Consider the following 17,680-nt stretch of genomic DNA (forward strand, 5'->3'; position numbering starts at 1 on the left):
GGTCATTTGGCCGAGAGAGTCGTTTGACCGAAAGGGTCATTTGGCCGAAAGGATCGTTTGACCAAAAGGGTCGTTTGGCCGAAAGGGTCGTTTGGCCGAAAGGATTATTTGGCCGAGAGGGTCATTTGGCTGAAAGGGTCATTTGGCCGAGAGAGTCGTTTGACCGAGAGGATCATTTGGCCGAAAGGGTCGTTTGGCCGAAAGGGTCATTTGGCCGAAAGGGTCATTTGGCTGAAAGGCTTATTTGGCCGAATAGGACATTTGGCCCAATAAGACATTTGGCCGAATAGGTAATTTGAAAAGTGAGAAATTAGGAGTAAGAAGAGAGACATCTCAATTCTCATTCCTCATTTCTCACTTCTCACTGTAAAAAAATAAGGAGCGCGAAGTGAGTAGTGAGAGGTCTCACTACTTACTCTGCGCTCCTCATTTTTTACAGTGAGAAGTGAGAAATGAGGAATGAAAATTGAGAAGTCTCACATCTCACTTTTCATTTTTCTCTTCTCACTTTAAAAAGTGAGAAGCGCGAAGTGATTAGTGAGACGTCTCGCTACTCACTTCGCGCTTCTCACATTTGACAGCGAGAAGTGATAAATGAGGAGTGAAAAATGAGACGTCGCACTTTTCATTCCTAATTTATCACTTCTCGCTGTAAGAAGTGAGAAGCGCGAAGTGAGTAGTGAGACGTCTACATCGAAATTTTAAGTAAGTATGTTCTTCCGTGAATCAAACATCAGCGCGCTGTCGTAATCTGGCGAAGTGACGTATAGACCATTTTCCAAAAATGGTGTTAACCAGTAGCACTTATCGTACTCGTAAAAATAAAAAAAATAAAAAGATGTAGTTTGTAAAATGGCACATACGTCACTTTTACAGATTGCGGCAGTTAGAGCCGCCTAATCCAAATATTATATTTCAACGAGATGGAGCCCTGTATCATACCCGAATCGCACTCAGAAGTGCTTGTAGGGACGTCTGCCTTGATCATATCCTGCTGTATTCCTCAGTATGGTGCGTCATGGAGGCCAAGGCCAACGCCACCCGAGAACATCAAGGCTCAGACAAACATTCGCACGTACCTGGAGGGAAATGGATCCTGGCTACATTATTACTAATACTTTATTAGGACCTGTCGTGCTTTTCAAATGCATTACGGAAGTCGTAAATGCAGCAAATGAAAACCGAATTCATGATTAACATAATTCAAGACTCTGAGAAACTTCGAAACCGAAAATTTTGATTTTTGTAAAATTTTGACATTGTTTGTATACTTGAGGTAGCATAAGAAATGAATATACCTAAATATGTTTTACATTATAGCTGGTCGGCTGTAACGATCTTTCAGCTTTGAAAATTTATTTGATTTGTTCTATTCTTATGTATAGATTTAAGTAATACCTTACATTCTATCTCTAGAGAATTCAATATAATTTATGAAAACGCTGCAATCCGTCAATCCATCAAAAGGTTGTAAAATAGATAATTGGTCTATTAGATTCTTTAAATTATAATTTACATTTAGGCTCTAGAGAGCTTCGGATTTTATAAAAATGATGTAATTTAATTTCAAATGGTAGCGAACTAATTCCCTTTTTTTACAGTTTCTCTCACATTTTTCTAATCATATTTATATACCTAGCAGGTCGATGCCCATCAAAAACATACTGCGATATTGACAGTGTCTGTGGTCATTCCCACTGGGTAGTAAAATTCAAATTTGTTGATTGAGTTATCAATCAGGCAGCTGAAGTCCATAGCACTGCTTTGTAACGTGTTGGATATAATGCCTAGACACGTGTCTCCGACTCCAAATTGTATTTATGTATATTTTGAAAATTGATGCGACACCGGCTCGTGCTAACGAAATCAACTCCTCCTCACCTCGTTTCTGATTTCCGGAAGCCATCATGTAAACAAAGAGAAAGCGTACTATGTATATAGTCACTCGAACTCGAATCGAGTGCCTATTCAGGTCAACCGAGGTGGGTGTGATAGTGAGTTTGGGAAAGCTCGTGTCGTATTGCCCATCGCGTGGATGAAAGATTGTGTACAATTGCGTTGCGCTTCCCGTGAATCCCGGCGGCGGCGATGATACACTGAAGTGTACGTACCTGATTTTCCGACGTTCATGTTCCCGAGAACTGCTATCCGCACCCTCGGTACGTTAGTTTTTTCATCCGTCTTCATGGCGGACTCTTTGGGGCTGGACTTGCTGCGGAACGATATCTGTGGGTAGGATTTGGAGAGAGCAGAATAGAGAAGTTAGATAACATGTCATTTGGCACATATGCTTCACTTATTTGAAAATTTGTTATTGGACTTGGTTTAAAAAAATGTTAGATATCATTTTTTGATGAATTGCTTTTTTTGTCTTTATTAGCGAGACTTTTAGCCCTGGGCTGGCTCGCCTCGATGAATTGCTATAAAATAGGCTCCTAAACATATAGGTAGTACATATTTCAACTCTTTTCGAGCCGTAGTAGAAGGTAATCAACTCTGCGGGGTCCAATTCCCAAAGAAATGGTCGATTCAATGGAATATAATTTAAGCTAACTGATTGAATCAAGCAACACAAAATATAATTTGACTCGTGTAGCTTTCACGAGTAGCTTTGCGTTGCGTTGACTGGGCATCCCATTCAGAACGTTTGATCACTTGTACAATTTTCAGCCGGGCTACAAGCTCTAGACCTTGTGCGTGTGCAACCAAGGGACGTCATCACTGTCAAAACAAATCATTAGAGCCGTACGTTTTTGATATGAATAGAACAGATAGCTTTTTAGGAACTGAAACGGAAGCATCAGAGAAATGTATCTATTCAAATCGTTTGCTGCACGCCTGCTATCATATGAGAAATGATGATGCACGTGCGTCGCACAAGGTTCTCAACATAATGACGACAGGCTAACCACATTGAAGCTACGTTGGCAGAATTGTGGCCTCGTGAGTACCCACGCGCTTGGTCGACTGGTTAGATTCTTACACCAGACTCAGCGTTGGAGGTACATGCATTTAATTGGATCACGTTGACAGGATGGTGCTAAGCATCTGACGGAACTGATACCGTTTTCGTTAAGTTAAGCATTGTCCAGTGGTGAATAGATACCAAGTTGGCAAATAATCGTTGGGGGAGGTCTGGAAAAAACTCCTTGTTGTTAAAGTACGTCATCAGCTAATTATTTTTATTTTTAATTTTTTTTGTATGACAAGTATGACGAAGAATCGTAAAAAAATCAATTAAATTTTATTAGCTATGTAAATTGAACACTCCAAATTGTAGGTACGAAGAAGCTGTGAAAATGCACGGCAGGCTTCAATGGCCTTTAAACTCCAACCAGAACCAACTTTTCGGCGGTGACGATGGATTTTTATTTCAGTACTCTCTTATTTAATGCATACATTTTTGCCACGGCATTTGTGAACATTTGAATTGTTTACCAGTCTTACAAGAGCGAGTAATGTGAATTATCTTCATGCTTCGCTCGAAATATGCTGATTCGCACTCACTGCAATGATTGTATTGTATAGACTATGTCGTAGTTTTGGAGCCGTTGACTTTCACTCGATTAGGGGCAACACACGTCAGACAGCTTAACACCCTGTTGGTTCAATTAGAATTTGCACAGTTATAAATCGGAAACATGTCTATGTCTGCCATTGCAAAAATTTGTATTTTGTGTGGCAAAAACAATGGCAACGCTATGCCCAGAGAGTTGTTTCCCACAAAAGAACATTCTAGACCAGACCGAGAATGGAACTCGCCATGTCCGGCTTGACGATACTCTGCCATTGATTTCAAAGCTTACTGAAGACCCCTTTCCAACAATAAACATCAAATAATCTCGTAGAGGCAAAGGGTGTAAGGAAAGGATAATTTTCTAAATTCGATGCATCTTGATATAATTATCGAAAATTGATACAGTTTTTGCGAAGGGAAGGAGACACACATTCTTGATTTTTTTTACTCTAGACTTATAGCTCGAAGGTTTGTCTCACATTTAATACACGTGTCGATAATTATCGTTATCAATCGTTGAATTGAGGTTGCAAATCACGTGGATGGTAATGAAATGCAAAAGAAGCTAAATTTTGCCTTGTGAATCGTTGCTGTAGGAACGATATTCGCTGGAAGTTGAATCTTGCTTAAAAGATAAAGAGGGTGAATCGTAATGTTCGACACGCGCAGTTGTTATTCGACTCAACATTCGATTTCGATCTACACCTTAGCAGCCATTCACAAACAGAACACAACCACGCGTAATGAACTTCTAACAGGGTCACGTGGAATTCTGCTTGAAGCACGGACAACTTTCTCGGTCAATCGGAAGGATGCTCACTTCTTTCTGCGCTATAATGAGCCAATCAAAGCGGTATCAGCGCCACGTGCATCACTTCAGGGCAAAACAAAATCGTGATGAGCGGGTTGAAAGATTATCGTTTCTTTTATTTTCTGCCTGGAAGAACGAAATTCTTGCTTTGTTGAAAATGAAATTGTTCACAAAGAACTCTTCATCATTGTACGACCAAATTGTATTTAATATGATTATTTTGCATTAATCGTGCATCATCAACGATTTAATCCAAACAATTTTCTGACATTTGTTTTGAAATTTGTCGTTTTCGTTCGTTTTGTCGTTAGACATAACAAAATAACTACATTACAATTTTATATTTATTAAATGACAACACACAAAAATAAGAATCATTTTCTTTCTATTTTTCTAAGCATTTATTACCAAAGCATTCCCAAGCATCCGTTACCAAGATTAAAATTGAGCAAAACTATTGCGATAGCTACAGAAAACCAGGTCAGCATCATCAACAGGGTAATCTCTCTAATGAAAATCCACTCGAAGCAACTGGTCTGGTGGCAGTAAACGAATCTTGAAATCATCAACTGTTTGTAAACATTACGCGTGCTGTTTGCACTGGACCGCAGCAATTTTTGAACAAGTTTAGAGCGAGGAGACTAGCGTGCATCAATGTTTTCCATTTCATCCGTTGCAAGGCCTGATTTTTATTTCACCAACAACCCTTCACTCGATTCGGTTGCTTCGACAGTGATGGAGACGCTTGGTGACTGGTACGGTACCTAGACGAGGCGAGGCGACCCGGCTCGAAGGGATGATTCACCTTTATCCACCCGAGGCCTTGATTGGTCTTGGAATGTGAAAGGAATCTTTCAAACTTGTGTTTTTATTTTTCGCAATTTGCTTTTTCTCAACCGTAGACGACTCTTGATGGTGTTTCTCAAAGCGAGCCAACAGAATCAAACGAAACAAGATTATAATTGGATTCGTCTGTTTTTATTGCGGAGGGCGCCGTTGGTTGTTTGCCGCTTCGATTTCAATTCTGTAGTGCTCTGATTTGGGGGATGTCCACTGAATGCGTCTCGCTTTTATTAGGTTGGAGTGGAGATCAGTGTAGAATTGTAAAGATGTCCGTTACAAAAGCGATACGAAAGATGAAGGGTTCACGTAGGTAATGGATCATCCCTTTCTATAGCCTTTGTCTATAACACACTGCTTCAGAAGTGGTGGTCACCATTAGTACAGATCTTTGTTTATAAACAGCGTGTAGACATTTCAGATTCGCGCTTCAGCTACAATGCAGGATAAACCAATCCGAATCCTACGTTTCAGATTTCCGAGTGTTCTTTCATTTGATTTTAATAACCTTTACGAAAACCTCTATGATGCGGATATGAAATTGTGATATGTAGCAAAAGTATACATACAATTATTTCTCGATAATAAACAATGCGTGCAAGCTTTACTGCGTATATACGAATAGGCCAATACATTACAGTAAGGGAAGGTGAGTAGACTTGTTCCCTTGGAAGATTTGCTTCCTACTGAAAATCAAAGAAGTTTTGTTCCAGTTTTTCAATTTTCAAAATTTGAGTATCTTTTGGAAATATTGACTCACTATCATGAAAGCAAAGCAGATATGCAAGATAATCTATCTTCTTCTTCTTTTTGGCATTACATCCCCACACTGGGACAGAGCCGCCTCGCAGCTTAGTGTTCATTAAGCACTTCCACAGTTATTAACTGCGAGGTTTCTAAGCCAGGTTACGATTTTTGCATTCGTATATCATGAGGCTAACACGATGACACCTTTTATGCCCAGGGAAGTCGAGATAATTTCCAATCCGAAAATTGTCTAGATCGGCACCGGGAATCGAACCCAGCCATCCTCAGCATGGTCTTGCTTTGTAGCCGCGCGTCTTACCGCACAGCTAAGGAGGGATAATCTATACGGAATATAATAACAACATTACATTCCTTTTTCTTTTAAACACATTTTCCTCTAAACTTGAAATTGCCTTGCATGGCACCTTGCATTTTTTTTTAAATTTATTCATATAAGTTTTTGAAAGTGCTTTGCAAAATTATTTTTTTGAACTGTGAATATGAATGATATAATTGCTCTTCAGGTATTCATACAATTTATTTGAAGGTCTATCCTAGACCAACATTTGAAAAGGGCGTAATAGCCAAAATTTATTCTTTCCAGCTCTTTGACTATGTATGCCAAGTATGTAGACAAGGAATCAGAAATAATATTTTTGGCTGTTACGCCCTTTTCAAATGTTGGTCTAGTAACTCTATTCTCTGACTGTTCACTTTTATGCACAATCAAAGTCGGCTCTGTGCTAATTATTTTCAATGAATTATTGGCTGTGGCTGATTTTTGACCGGCCGCTGCCACATCCAGGCGCTATAGTATATGTGCAAAATAGCCAGCATGAGTTAACCACCAGAAATTTGTATGGCGAAAGACATCTAACGCGGGTTTTCTCGAAACTAGAAACTTTTCATGAAAAAATATTTGGTACCGGTTATGTAGGAAGGTGTCTGCTACTACGCCTACCAAATATCTTTTCGATAAAGGCGCTTAATTTTGAGAAATCGAACCATAGATGCCTTTCGCCATACGGATTTCAGAAAGTTAACTTCTAGTGTGCCGCTGTAAGCACGCTCAAAGCAGGCGATTCATTGCATATGGATCAATGCATAATTATTTCTCCACACTCCACAAACTGATACACTTCTGGAAAACTAAACTTACTTTTTTAAGAACAACACAGATTTTTTTTTTAATCTTTATTATTGTGATTTTTTATAAACAACACAGATTGATTCATGTATTTATGATTAAGATTTCTTCACGGCTCATCATTTTTGTCGTATTTTCGTTGTGTTCCAACTATCCCATGGGAAATATCTGTTTTTCATTATCTTATTGGCTTTCTTTATATTGATTGGTAAGAAAATCTTGCAAATCGGGCAAACCGTTCGTGAGTTACTGAGTTACACTCTTCGTAGGGGCAGAAACGAAATCTGTAAACACGCATTAGACTGGAACACAGCGAGACATCGCAGCAGAGGCTCATGGCGGCGAAGCCTTAATAAAGAAATAAAAGAAGTCGACCGAAATCTAACCTGGCAACAGGTTAAAGCGATAGACGGGCAACGCTCAGGATGGAGATCTTCCAAGTCGGCCCTTTGCACCACCGGAGGTGTACAGGATCCATAAGTAAAGTAAGTAAGTTCGTGAGTTATATTGCCGCAAAGGAAATGCAAACTCATTTTTAAATATAGAGACTAGATGAACCTGCCCGATCTTGCTCGAGTAGTTTTGCTTCGACTTGTCAATAATTCAGTTGATTGAAGCGTCGCACTCTAGATCAATTTTAGTTCGAGCTTGATGGTTTTCTTCAGAACCCATAGAAACCTAGATAGAAACGTAGTATTTTTACATTGGCTCAACTTTTCCAGCGAAATGTTCTATTTTTTCATACATATAAACACTGATGAATTCAAGACGAATCGATTAGTAAGGAAATCTTGCAAATCGTTCCATCCGTTCGAGAGTTATATTGCCTCGAAGGAAATGCATACTCATTTTAATATGTGCAGATGTTTGCAGTCATTAAGCGTTCTCAATGGCAATAATTATGGTGAATGTATCATTGTTTTATTGGATAATCATGAAATGCTAGAAAGTGTGGCAACGACCCAGATGTCTTTAGCTTCTTCCTGATTTCAAAAGTTCAAGGACGTACACCTTTCAATATCACTTTCATAATCCTTACCATTGCTGTGGAAAGACGGTCTTCTGATTGGAATTGATTGATGGCTTAGCGGCTGTTGTATCCGTGAATTCCGTACATATCGGAAAATGATGTATTGATTGAGTATTCAGAAAGCTATATGCACCAGTCAACGAATAACTTTTGTCGATCGAAGGGAAAAATATGTGCTTGAATCCTGAAAGTTTTACCTTGCCATAACAAGCCGATGCAATAAACAACCTACTGTTATTGTGTATTGTTATTCGAAAGCCATAGAGCAAAATATCCCACTGGGATATATTGTGAACCATGACATTACTGACTGTACTCAATGGCAAACGATAGTTGACGACATTTACGCCAGTATTGCGTAAGCCAATCGAGGAAAAACACTTTTGCTAGGCTTCTGTAAATTTCTTTGTAACCAGTTCTTTCTAACATAAGAGTTTTTTCAAGTAGCCTAGTTGGTAAATGTACTGTGTTACCAAGTCGAGCTTGAATTACAATATGAACGAGAGAACATTTGGGGATGGTTATTACCTATATTATCGTTAGGTATGTTCACATTATAAAACATAAATACTCATACAGTCGCCTCTCCACATCTCGATATTGAAGGGACCATCGAGATAGGGAGAGATCGAGGAATGGAATGAAAATTGAAATGGGTACTAGATCCAAAAAAGCTCGTTGCTTTGAAAAACGACAACAAAACAAATGTCATTTCATGTTGTTGATGTTATTGTTATTGTCCAAAGATGGTCTAGCCTAAAACTTTAAAATATCGACATAAGGAGAGTGAATCCACCAGAACAAAATAAGATCAGAATACATCGAGATTGAGAGATATCGAGATAGGGAGATTATCGAGATGTAGAAAGCCCAAATGTTTGTAGATTGAAGGGACTGAGGCAACCATCAACATAGGGAGAGATATCGAGATATATAACATCAAGATGTAGAGAGTCGACTGTATTTTGATTCATAAAAGCATTTTTGTTTGGTGCAACGATGTGATGTGTTATGTGATTTTAAGATTCGTTTTTTTTTGTTTTTATACTGCATTGTAAAAATAAAACAAATCAAGACAAAACTTTCAAAACGACTTATCTGCTTTTGTAAACAAAGATTCAAACGTCGATTTAACGAATCTGATAGCTCTCCCACGCGAACCAACACCACCAATAGGTAGGTGAAGATTTCCGCTACCTATTGATGGTGTTGGTTCGCGTGGGAGAGCTATCAGATTCGTCAAATCGTCATTTGAATCTTTGTTTACAAAAGCAGATAAGTCGTTTTGAAAATTTTTCTTGAAATTACCCTTCTATTTGAGGGATTCGCTGAATTTTCGTTGATGATGATTGTGATGATGACTTATGACTTATGAGATGACCGAGAACACTTATCTACTTGTTCATCTACGTCCTCCTATTTTTATATTTAAAAATGAATTTGATCGTATCTGAATAACTTGAAAACGGTAAAATGGATTTTTTTTATTCCTTCAGCAAATCTGTGCGTTAGTATATATAGGATATTCCCTCATGTAAAAATCACGATTAAAGTTGAGAAAATCGTGAAAAATTTAAATTGTGATTTTTATGAGAATTTTGCATGGGCTGATGATAACGCGCATTCTCGCCTACTATGCGGGGCATAGATATTCATTAGGGTGGTTGAAAAATCGATCCTGCTCCACAACGCTCATCTGATTCTGTCTCATGGTTTGAGTGTCCTCCAAAAATGTGAACTGATTTTTAAAGAAAATGACAAGCCGTTTCGAATTTGCATGGAAATTGGTATGTGGAAATTTAATTTTTCATTATACTGATTAGCTATAGCGCCTCCCCATTCAGCGAAGGCGAAAAAAAAAACTATATAGCTAAAATGAAATCCACATCCTTATTAAGGTCACTCCTGACGGAATCCAAGTTTCAAAGTGCTCGCGTTTTCGGGGGCACACCACTCGATACGGAAGCAACGTACAACTGTCATTTTTGTTGATTTAGCTTTGCTGCGTCGCAGCATGCGTGAAACAATAAAAATGACAGTTGTGCGTTGCTTCCGTATCGAGTGGTGTGCCCCCGAAAACTCGAGCACTTTGAAACTTGGATTCCGTCAGGAGTGACCTTAAACGTTCCGATAATTACTAATCGATATTAATACAAGTTGAGAAGCTTTGGTCATGATTATTAAATTTCTCTGAGGGTATCACTGAAACGTGCAGTGCAACATAAGTAGTAGCCTGAATTTGTTTGTGCGTTCTTTCGCGCTACAAGCAGCAATGATTCTGTTGGTTTGTTGGTTTCATTACTTATATCGATTTGACACTTCTAGATATGGGTTCTTAGTACAAGGCTGCTAAGTCCAAACAAACTAGGCCTTGCAAACAGTTGCGACATTAACACTCTTGATTTTTTATAACAACTTGTTAGCTACATGCAATACGAATACAAAATTAGTTTAGCAACCTAGAAGTTAAGAACTGTGAAAATGAATAATGAACACTGAGCTGCGAGGAGGCAATATCCCAACAAAAAAAAAGATAATTAAATCCTATCAACAACACTACCAACTTCATGTCGGAGACCATCCAGGAGACAAAAATAAACAAAACTCCATAAGCCGTTGAATAAACAAAATGCATATGGTCAGTATACCCTCACCAATAAAGGTATTGTGGTCAACACTCACAACGCTTTCTTTCGACAGACAAAAACCAAGCAATTTCATTAAAAGAAGCAAGTCTTCCGATTTAAAAATACACCGTTTTGAGTCAACATTCATCGGTCAGTTGTTCGGCGGTATTCACGTATTTATGTACCGGCTCTCGCTAGAAGAAGCGCGCTGCCTGCCTATTTTTACGATATGGTTTGCTTAACGTGTAGGAAGGAATACAGAGAATTCGATTGAGAAATTTCAACAAACCGAACCATCGAACAAAAACCATAGCCGCACATCACGTGTACTGTCGGTGATTGGAAAATAAGCATTTTCCTCCTACACTCCCGCAGTATGCCGCCACGATTTTGATGGCAGGTACCCGCGCGAATTAAAGTGATATTTAAATTCCTGTCGAATATTCAGCGAACGCCGGCGGAGACGTTAAGTAGCGAAACACGCCCGCTGCTGGTGGGCATGTTTGCCATCATCCCACGTCACGGCGGTATACAACTGGATGGCGCCGGATTATTAGGATACACGCTTTCCGTCAATTTGACAAAGCCTACAAACCACTACTTCGAGAAGTAAATCTAGGTTAGGGGGTAAGAAAATATCGTCCGTCAATTGTATTGCCACTATCTTAGAGAAGATTGAAGAGTCAGACGATGGGAAGAAAATGTTGAGAGTTCGAATAAAAATTATTTTCTATACTTATTTATCAGCCAACTGAACTGAATGATACAACATGCTTCTCTAAGCTGTACTCTTAGTGACATGGAAATGTTTACCTTATTTTCAGTATCCAAAATAGAAAAAATAAACAAACGTTGAAAAGACTTGTCCTAATTATAGTATTTAATTCTATATTCCAATATTCTGTTTTATATCTAGGAATTTATTCCAGAATATCTTAAATTTAAACGGATCACCAATACTTTGTTGTCAGCTTTACATCCTCAACAGGGAAATTGTTTAGTGTTCATTATAACAGCGCATCAGATTAGGATTTCCCCTTTTTCATGTATACTCCACCAAGAATGGTTATTTGCTTTTCTGATAGGCTCAATGACAATAAACAAACTCTTGCTCGAGGATTCGCGAAAAACATGCTTCACGAACATTTCTCTGTGTTTCCCTGGTTTTCTTGTGAGAGAGGTGCCAAAGTGCCAAAAAATATTGTACATCATTTGTTTACGAATATTTTAGATTGCTTTCACGGGGTCAGGTTCACAGCTATCCATCATTTACTTTTTTCCGATCTTTTGGAAATTATAGAGTTTTATAATTTATGAAATACGGTTTTCTCATCAGCATTAAAAAATGCCAAATTTTGTGCAATATTTTATTTATTCTGAAGAATATGAATATGGTTGTTTTTCCGAAAATGTTATTTTCGAGGATATATTTTTTTTTTTGGGAAAAAAGCTATATTCGGGAAATAAGGTAGCAGTCAAAACACGTCCAATGCAAGAGGTGGCGTTTATTCGGTGGTAATAAAATCAAAATTCCATCACTATAAAACTACTAATCAGGGCAAACTAAGGCATGACATGACCTTTTCACTTCATACTTCATTCATTATCACGACATTTTTCTAAAACACCCCCATTTTCTATAAATTTGCGAAATACCAGATTTTTTCAAACATTTTATCGATTTACAACTACCATTCTTGCATGAGCTCATGGTGAAAATTATGAAAATTTCAAAACATAGAGTAGCAGGGCGAACAACACAGATAGAAACGCCAGTATCGACACTCAGTGACGAGTACCGTAAACATTATAATATTTAACTTGTTATTTAACTTGTTTGAAGAAATCCTAACGTGTATATTTATGACAAATGTTCAGCTTTTGATATTTAAGAATTTAACGGTAAATCGCACATTGGCAATTATATCACTCAAATGTCCAGGGAAAAAAGTGGAAAAATAATAAAATAATGCAATGATTTGTAATAAATTCAATAATTTAGTAGAACAATGTCTTTTAGGAGAAACAGTATTTTGTACAACACTAAATCGACTTGAGCCACCTCGAAATTTTATCCGAATTGGCTGAAAATTTGTCAGGAGGCTTATTTTAGCATAAGAATTGCGATTCTGGGCTGACCGGTTGAATTTTTGATACTTTTTGAAAACATGAAGAGCTCTAGTAAACATGGTGCACGCAGGATTGTTGTCTGCACTTTTTACGGCTGCTGCAGCCGCGCCCTGGAAGTAAATTTCATCAAAGTAAACAGTCGGTCCCTTATTGTTATGTTCGGGGAAGTTTGTTTTCGTGGAAATGCCATTTTTGGGTAAATTTAATTTCCAGGAAAATGTTAATTATGTTTGTTCTTATGCCTACCGTTAGACGGATTCGAACGAGCATGGTGAGGAAAAATTGATTTTTCAACTTCCCTAATGTCCATACCAGTCTCTTAAGCTCCTGAATGTGGTTTCTAATTCAAATTAGTTCATTGCAGGTGTTCAAGGTTGTATCAGGCCATTAGAGCGAAGGTCATTAGACCAAATGAGAAGTGGGAAGTAAGAAGTGAGTAAACAGTTCTTCCATTTCCTTCTTCCTTCTTCTTTCATCCTTCTACCTTCTTCCTCGTGCATTCTTTTTTCTTCCATCTTCCTCTTCTTTCTTCTTTCTGTCCTCTGTCTTCTTCCTTCTTCTTTTTTCCTTCTCCCATCAACCTTCTTCGGTCTTCTTCTTCCTTTTTCCATTTTCTTTCTTTCTTCTTACTTCTTCATTCTTTCTTTCTCTCCTCACTTTCGCAATGAGAAATGAGGAGTGAGAAGTGAGAACTTATTATTTCACACTTCTCAATTATCATTATATACTTCACACTTTTGGCAGTTCACTATTGTTCGGCTACACGACATATGTATCATGTGACTCGTTTTGCAATCGAAATTTGCGCTCGTATGATCCTTTCGGCCAAACAAGATTTATGACCAGTTCGGCAAAATGGCCCTTTCTTCCAAGCAACACATTTGTCATAGGCGAGTTACTAAGACCTTTGTATGACCAAATCAAGTCGTTTAGAAGTTGCAACCAAATCAGTCTGAATTGTGTTACTCGGGCTACCCAACGACCAGTGGGGCCTTCCTTAGCCGTGCGGTAAGACGCGCCACCATGCTGAAGGTGGCTGGGTTCGATTTACGATACAATATGTATGTATATCGCCTCCACTTTAGCATCTTATGTTGCATCATATACGATTTAGTGTCGACTGGGGAACTTATCAATATCTTGAGCTATTAGTTTGTTCTTGTTGATAGCAAAACCAGATATTTTTATGACATTTCGGTGCATGTTTTTTGTTATTTTCGCTTCTACCGGCTTCTACCCGGAGAAAATTAAATTTTCGGCCATACCGTTTCAACCAAACGTCCAATTTGGCCAAATGGAATGCAGCTAGATGACTTTCGGTCTAACGTGTTATTCGGCCAAAAGACTTTCGGCTAAACAACCCTTCCTCATTTTTACTAAATTAAATTGGCTCCATATTACTCTTACCGAACTATCGCTGAGCAGAACAAAACGCTAGATTTAATCCGAAAAAAATCCATCATAGAAACCCATGTATTTTTTTTTTAATCTTTATTTAGGGAAACCCATGTACCAGTTGTGGCACTATTCTTAATTTTAGATCCTACTATGTCAAATCGTTTTGCTTTCTAATGGGATTGGCCATAATGGGATGACTAGAACGACAAATTGCCAATGTTGAACTTAATCTAGAATAAAAAACCCGATAAAGATTAAAAAAGACGTCAAATTGAACGTGATCAGTTAAAAGAAATGTCATTTAAGACTAATTTGCTAATAAATTTTTACAATTGTGTTTGTTATATAAACATGTAGCATTTAAAGGACCCTATAACTTTTTCTAATAGGTCCTTTATCTAAATGTGATATTGCGTGAGTGTCGAATAAATGTAAAATGATATTCCGTGACATTTTTTTAAAATTTCGCTCTCATGATGCACACTTTGTATTTAAACAATGATTTGTTTGACAAAGTTTATGATTGTTTAAGCATTACACGTTAGTCAAAAATTCCGAATTGTAAATAACTTCTTAAAGTTATTAGCTAATTAGTAATAGCAATCCCATGACATTTTTTTTACATTTCCCATCATTGAACGTAAGGGGCTGTCCATATTCCACGTAGACATGTTTTGGTCAGGTTTAGATACCCCCCTCCCCCAGCGTGGACAACTTCTCATATAAATTTTCAAAAATTTGTATGAATCGTGGACATTCGCCATACTCCCCCTCCCCCTCAAACTGTCCACGTGGTATGTGGACAGCCCCTAATGAATTTTTACAATTATATTTTCACTTGTCATAAGACGAGTTTGTACAATCCCATTGAATTCCACCATTTAATTGTATCTTGACAGATACGTATTTCGACCTCAACAGTAAGGCCGTCTTCAGTATCTCGTACTTGACTCGACGTATCTGTCAAAGTATCTGTCAAGATACAGTTAAGTGGTGGTATTCAATGGATTATACAAAATTGTCTTATGACATGTAAGACATTCCACTAAAAAGCTCAAAATAATTTTCTTAATTATATTTTGTTTGTTTTGAACAAGATGAAAGAGGTGTTATCGTATTATATGAATATGATTCACTGATTTAATTTTTTTGTGATGCTATTATGTGTCATTTGGCGTGTAATGCACTAGTGCGACAATTGACCTTTCCCGTCAAAAATTGTATCTCAGTCGATTATTTTGCTTATTTAAGGTCAACTTTCCCGGAGAACCCATATTTTTTGAAGCCCCTAATTATATAAAAATAGAAAACACAAACCGAAAAGTGCTGCACATGTGAACCGGCCTGAAAAATTCACCCGATGTTCGTTCAAAGTCGGGTAAATGTTAGGCCAATCTTGAAAAACATCAAAAAAGCTACTTTTGTTGACACTACAATGCACAATGGGAATAAAATTGTCCATAACGCAAATAAATTCAATATCTTGGTTCGGTACAGGCGGATTGCGCTGAAATTTTTACACAAACCGTAGACCTTTCTGGGGAATCGTGCAAAGGTGGTTAAGTTCACTGCACGAAGCAGCAAGACCTTGTTTTACCAATAGTTAGAAATTAATAGAACGTGGAATAAAATGAGCAATATTTTAGCGGTGGACAAAAATAGCTGCACTTAAATATCTGGAAAGTTTTAGATCAGACTAGTAATGTGAGGTTATTAGTAAGCAATTTAAACAATATGAGAACGTGGGGTAATTTCAGCAAGTTCTCAATTCCCAACATCGTGCAGTAGACAGAACTCACATAACACGATTTTTGGCAAAATTTGAGGTCAAATGTGTCCTGTTTGTTTTTGTAACTCCGAACTTGACGAATTGCATAACAAATTAGGGGCATTGGAGTAAAACGAGGTTTTGCAGCTTCGTGCAGTGAACTTAACCACCTTTGCACGATTCCCCAGAAAATTCTACAATTTGTATCAAAATTGTTCAGCGCAATATGCCCATAGCAAACCGAGATATCCATAGAAACATTTTGGTTTTATACTGGTTTTATAACACTCTTGAAGAGTAACTTATCGTTTTCAAGAGCGTTATAAAACTTAAAATGTTACTTGGGATTGAATTTATTCGCGTTATGGATATTTTTTTCCCATTGTGTAATGGGTGCGAAAAGGATAAGAGAAGTGAGATAACGAGCAAATCAACTATTCGCTGCACTTAGGAATCCTATAATGAGCAGACGATTTAGCAATGCTGTTACTTTTGTTAGCAAACGCTTCCAGCACTTGCCGCAGCGCAAAATGTTGATGCTTGTAAATGGCTTTGTATTTGATAACAATTTGGAATAATTTTGTCTATCCACTAACAGTGTCTAAATACACGTAAAAAAATAACCTTATATGTTATGGCAAAAAACCATTAATTAAATTTTTTTACGTCTAGGCATTGTCACTAAAATAAAAGTGCAATACAAATGAGCGAAACACGATAAATAAACTAAATTACTTATACTCGCGAAAGTAAAACGAATGGTTTATTCGGTGAAATTTTTCCTGAAATCCATTTCAGAACAATCTCAATACTTCTCAATCTGCAACAACAACTGCAAAACGGTTTTTCGGCGAAAATCTGCATGAATGAGTTTCCTCTGCTCGTAAGAATGAGTGATTATTAGGACAGAGAATATGTATTCCAAACTTGGTGGAAGTCGGTCAAGAAGTTCAGACGTTATAATCAATTGTTCGTTTCCTAAAGAAAACCAATATGATAACAAAATGGTTAAGATTAGGATCTCCAACAGCTCACAGCTTCTAAAAAATAATTGGATGCTCTACAAGAAGGTGCTTGAGCGAGCAGTCCGGCACACCCTCTTAATATTTCCGATACGACGGAATCCCTAAAGACCCATTAGTAGTTAGTAGTACTTTTTGTCTATATTATACATACAAGCGTTCGACGCAGATCCACCCACACTCGGGGAGCCGCGACTGAAAACACTCAAACGAATAAATTTTGATGGAGAACCATTTGTCATCGCGACGCTGCACGTCAGCTGCGCACACCGCGAGCGTGTGAATCTTTACTGCGGAAGTTTCTTTTTCGAAGCCGGGAAATTTATTGCGGTGATGTTTCGAGAGTTTTGATTATGATGACTTTTACAAAGTGTTCGGTATCGGCTGAATTTATACTCCACAGTGCTCGGAGTTTTTGTTATTCGGATCCGTTGCAGTATGAGGGTCCAATATAGAACACACAACCCTACCCTGGGAAAAGGAATTCTCACTGGTGTTAGATCATCGTCGTGATGTTCTTTCGCGGCCCATGTCGTTAAATATAATAGAGTGTGCCGCTCTATGTCACCGGACCGTGTGTTTTAAAACTGGCGCCAGCTGCTTTACTTGGATTGGGTTATAACAGCTGACTCGTGGGATGCGG

General features: G+C 38.0%; 1 protein-coding gene across 1 annotated transcript in view; it reads right to left on the reverse strand.

The window, feature by feature from the left end:
• LOC134213170 (ras-related and estrogen-regulated growth inhibitor-like protein) overlaps positions 1–17,680 on the reverse strand; it is a 64,572-nt gene that overhangs the window by 30,122 nt on the left and 16,770 nt on the right. The window contains exon 2 of the mRNA XM_062691851.1: positions 2,112–2,226. Coding sequence (XP_062547835.1) covers positions 2,112–2,187 — 76 coding nt within the window. The 5' untranslated portion in view covers positions 2,188–2,226. The remainder of the gene's footprint in view (positions 1–2,111; positions 2,227–17,680) is intronic.

Source organism: Armigeres subalbatus, chromosome 2 (assembly GCF_024139115.2).
Source record: "Armigeres subalbatus isolate Guangzhou_Male chromosome 2, GZ_Asu_2, whole genome shotgun sequence".
In the NCBI taxonomy this organism is placed as follows: Eukaryota; Metazoa; Arthropoda; class Insecta; order Diptera; family Culicidae; genus Armigeres; species Armigeres subalbatus.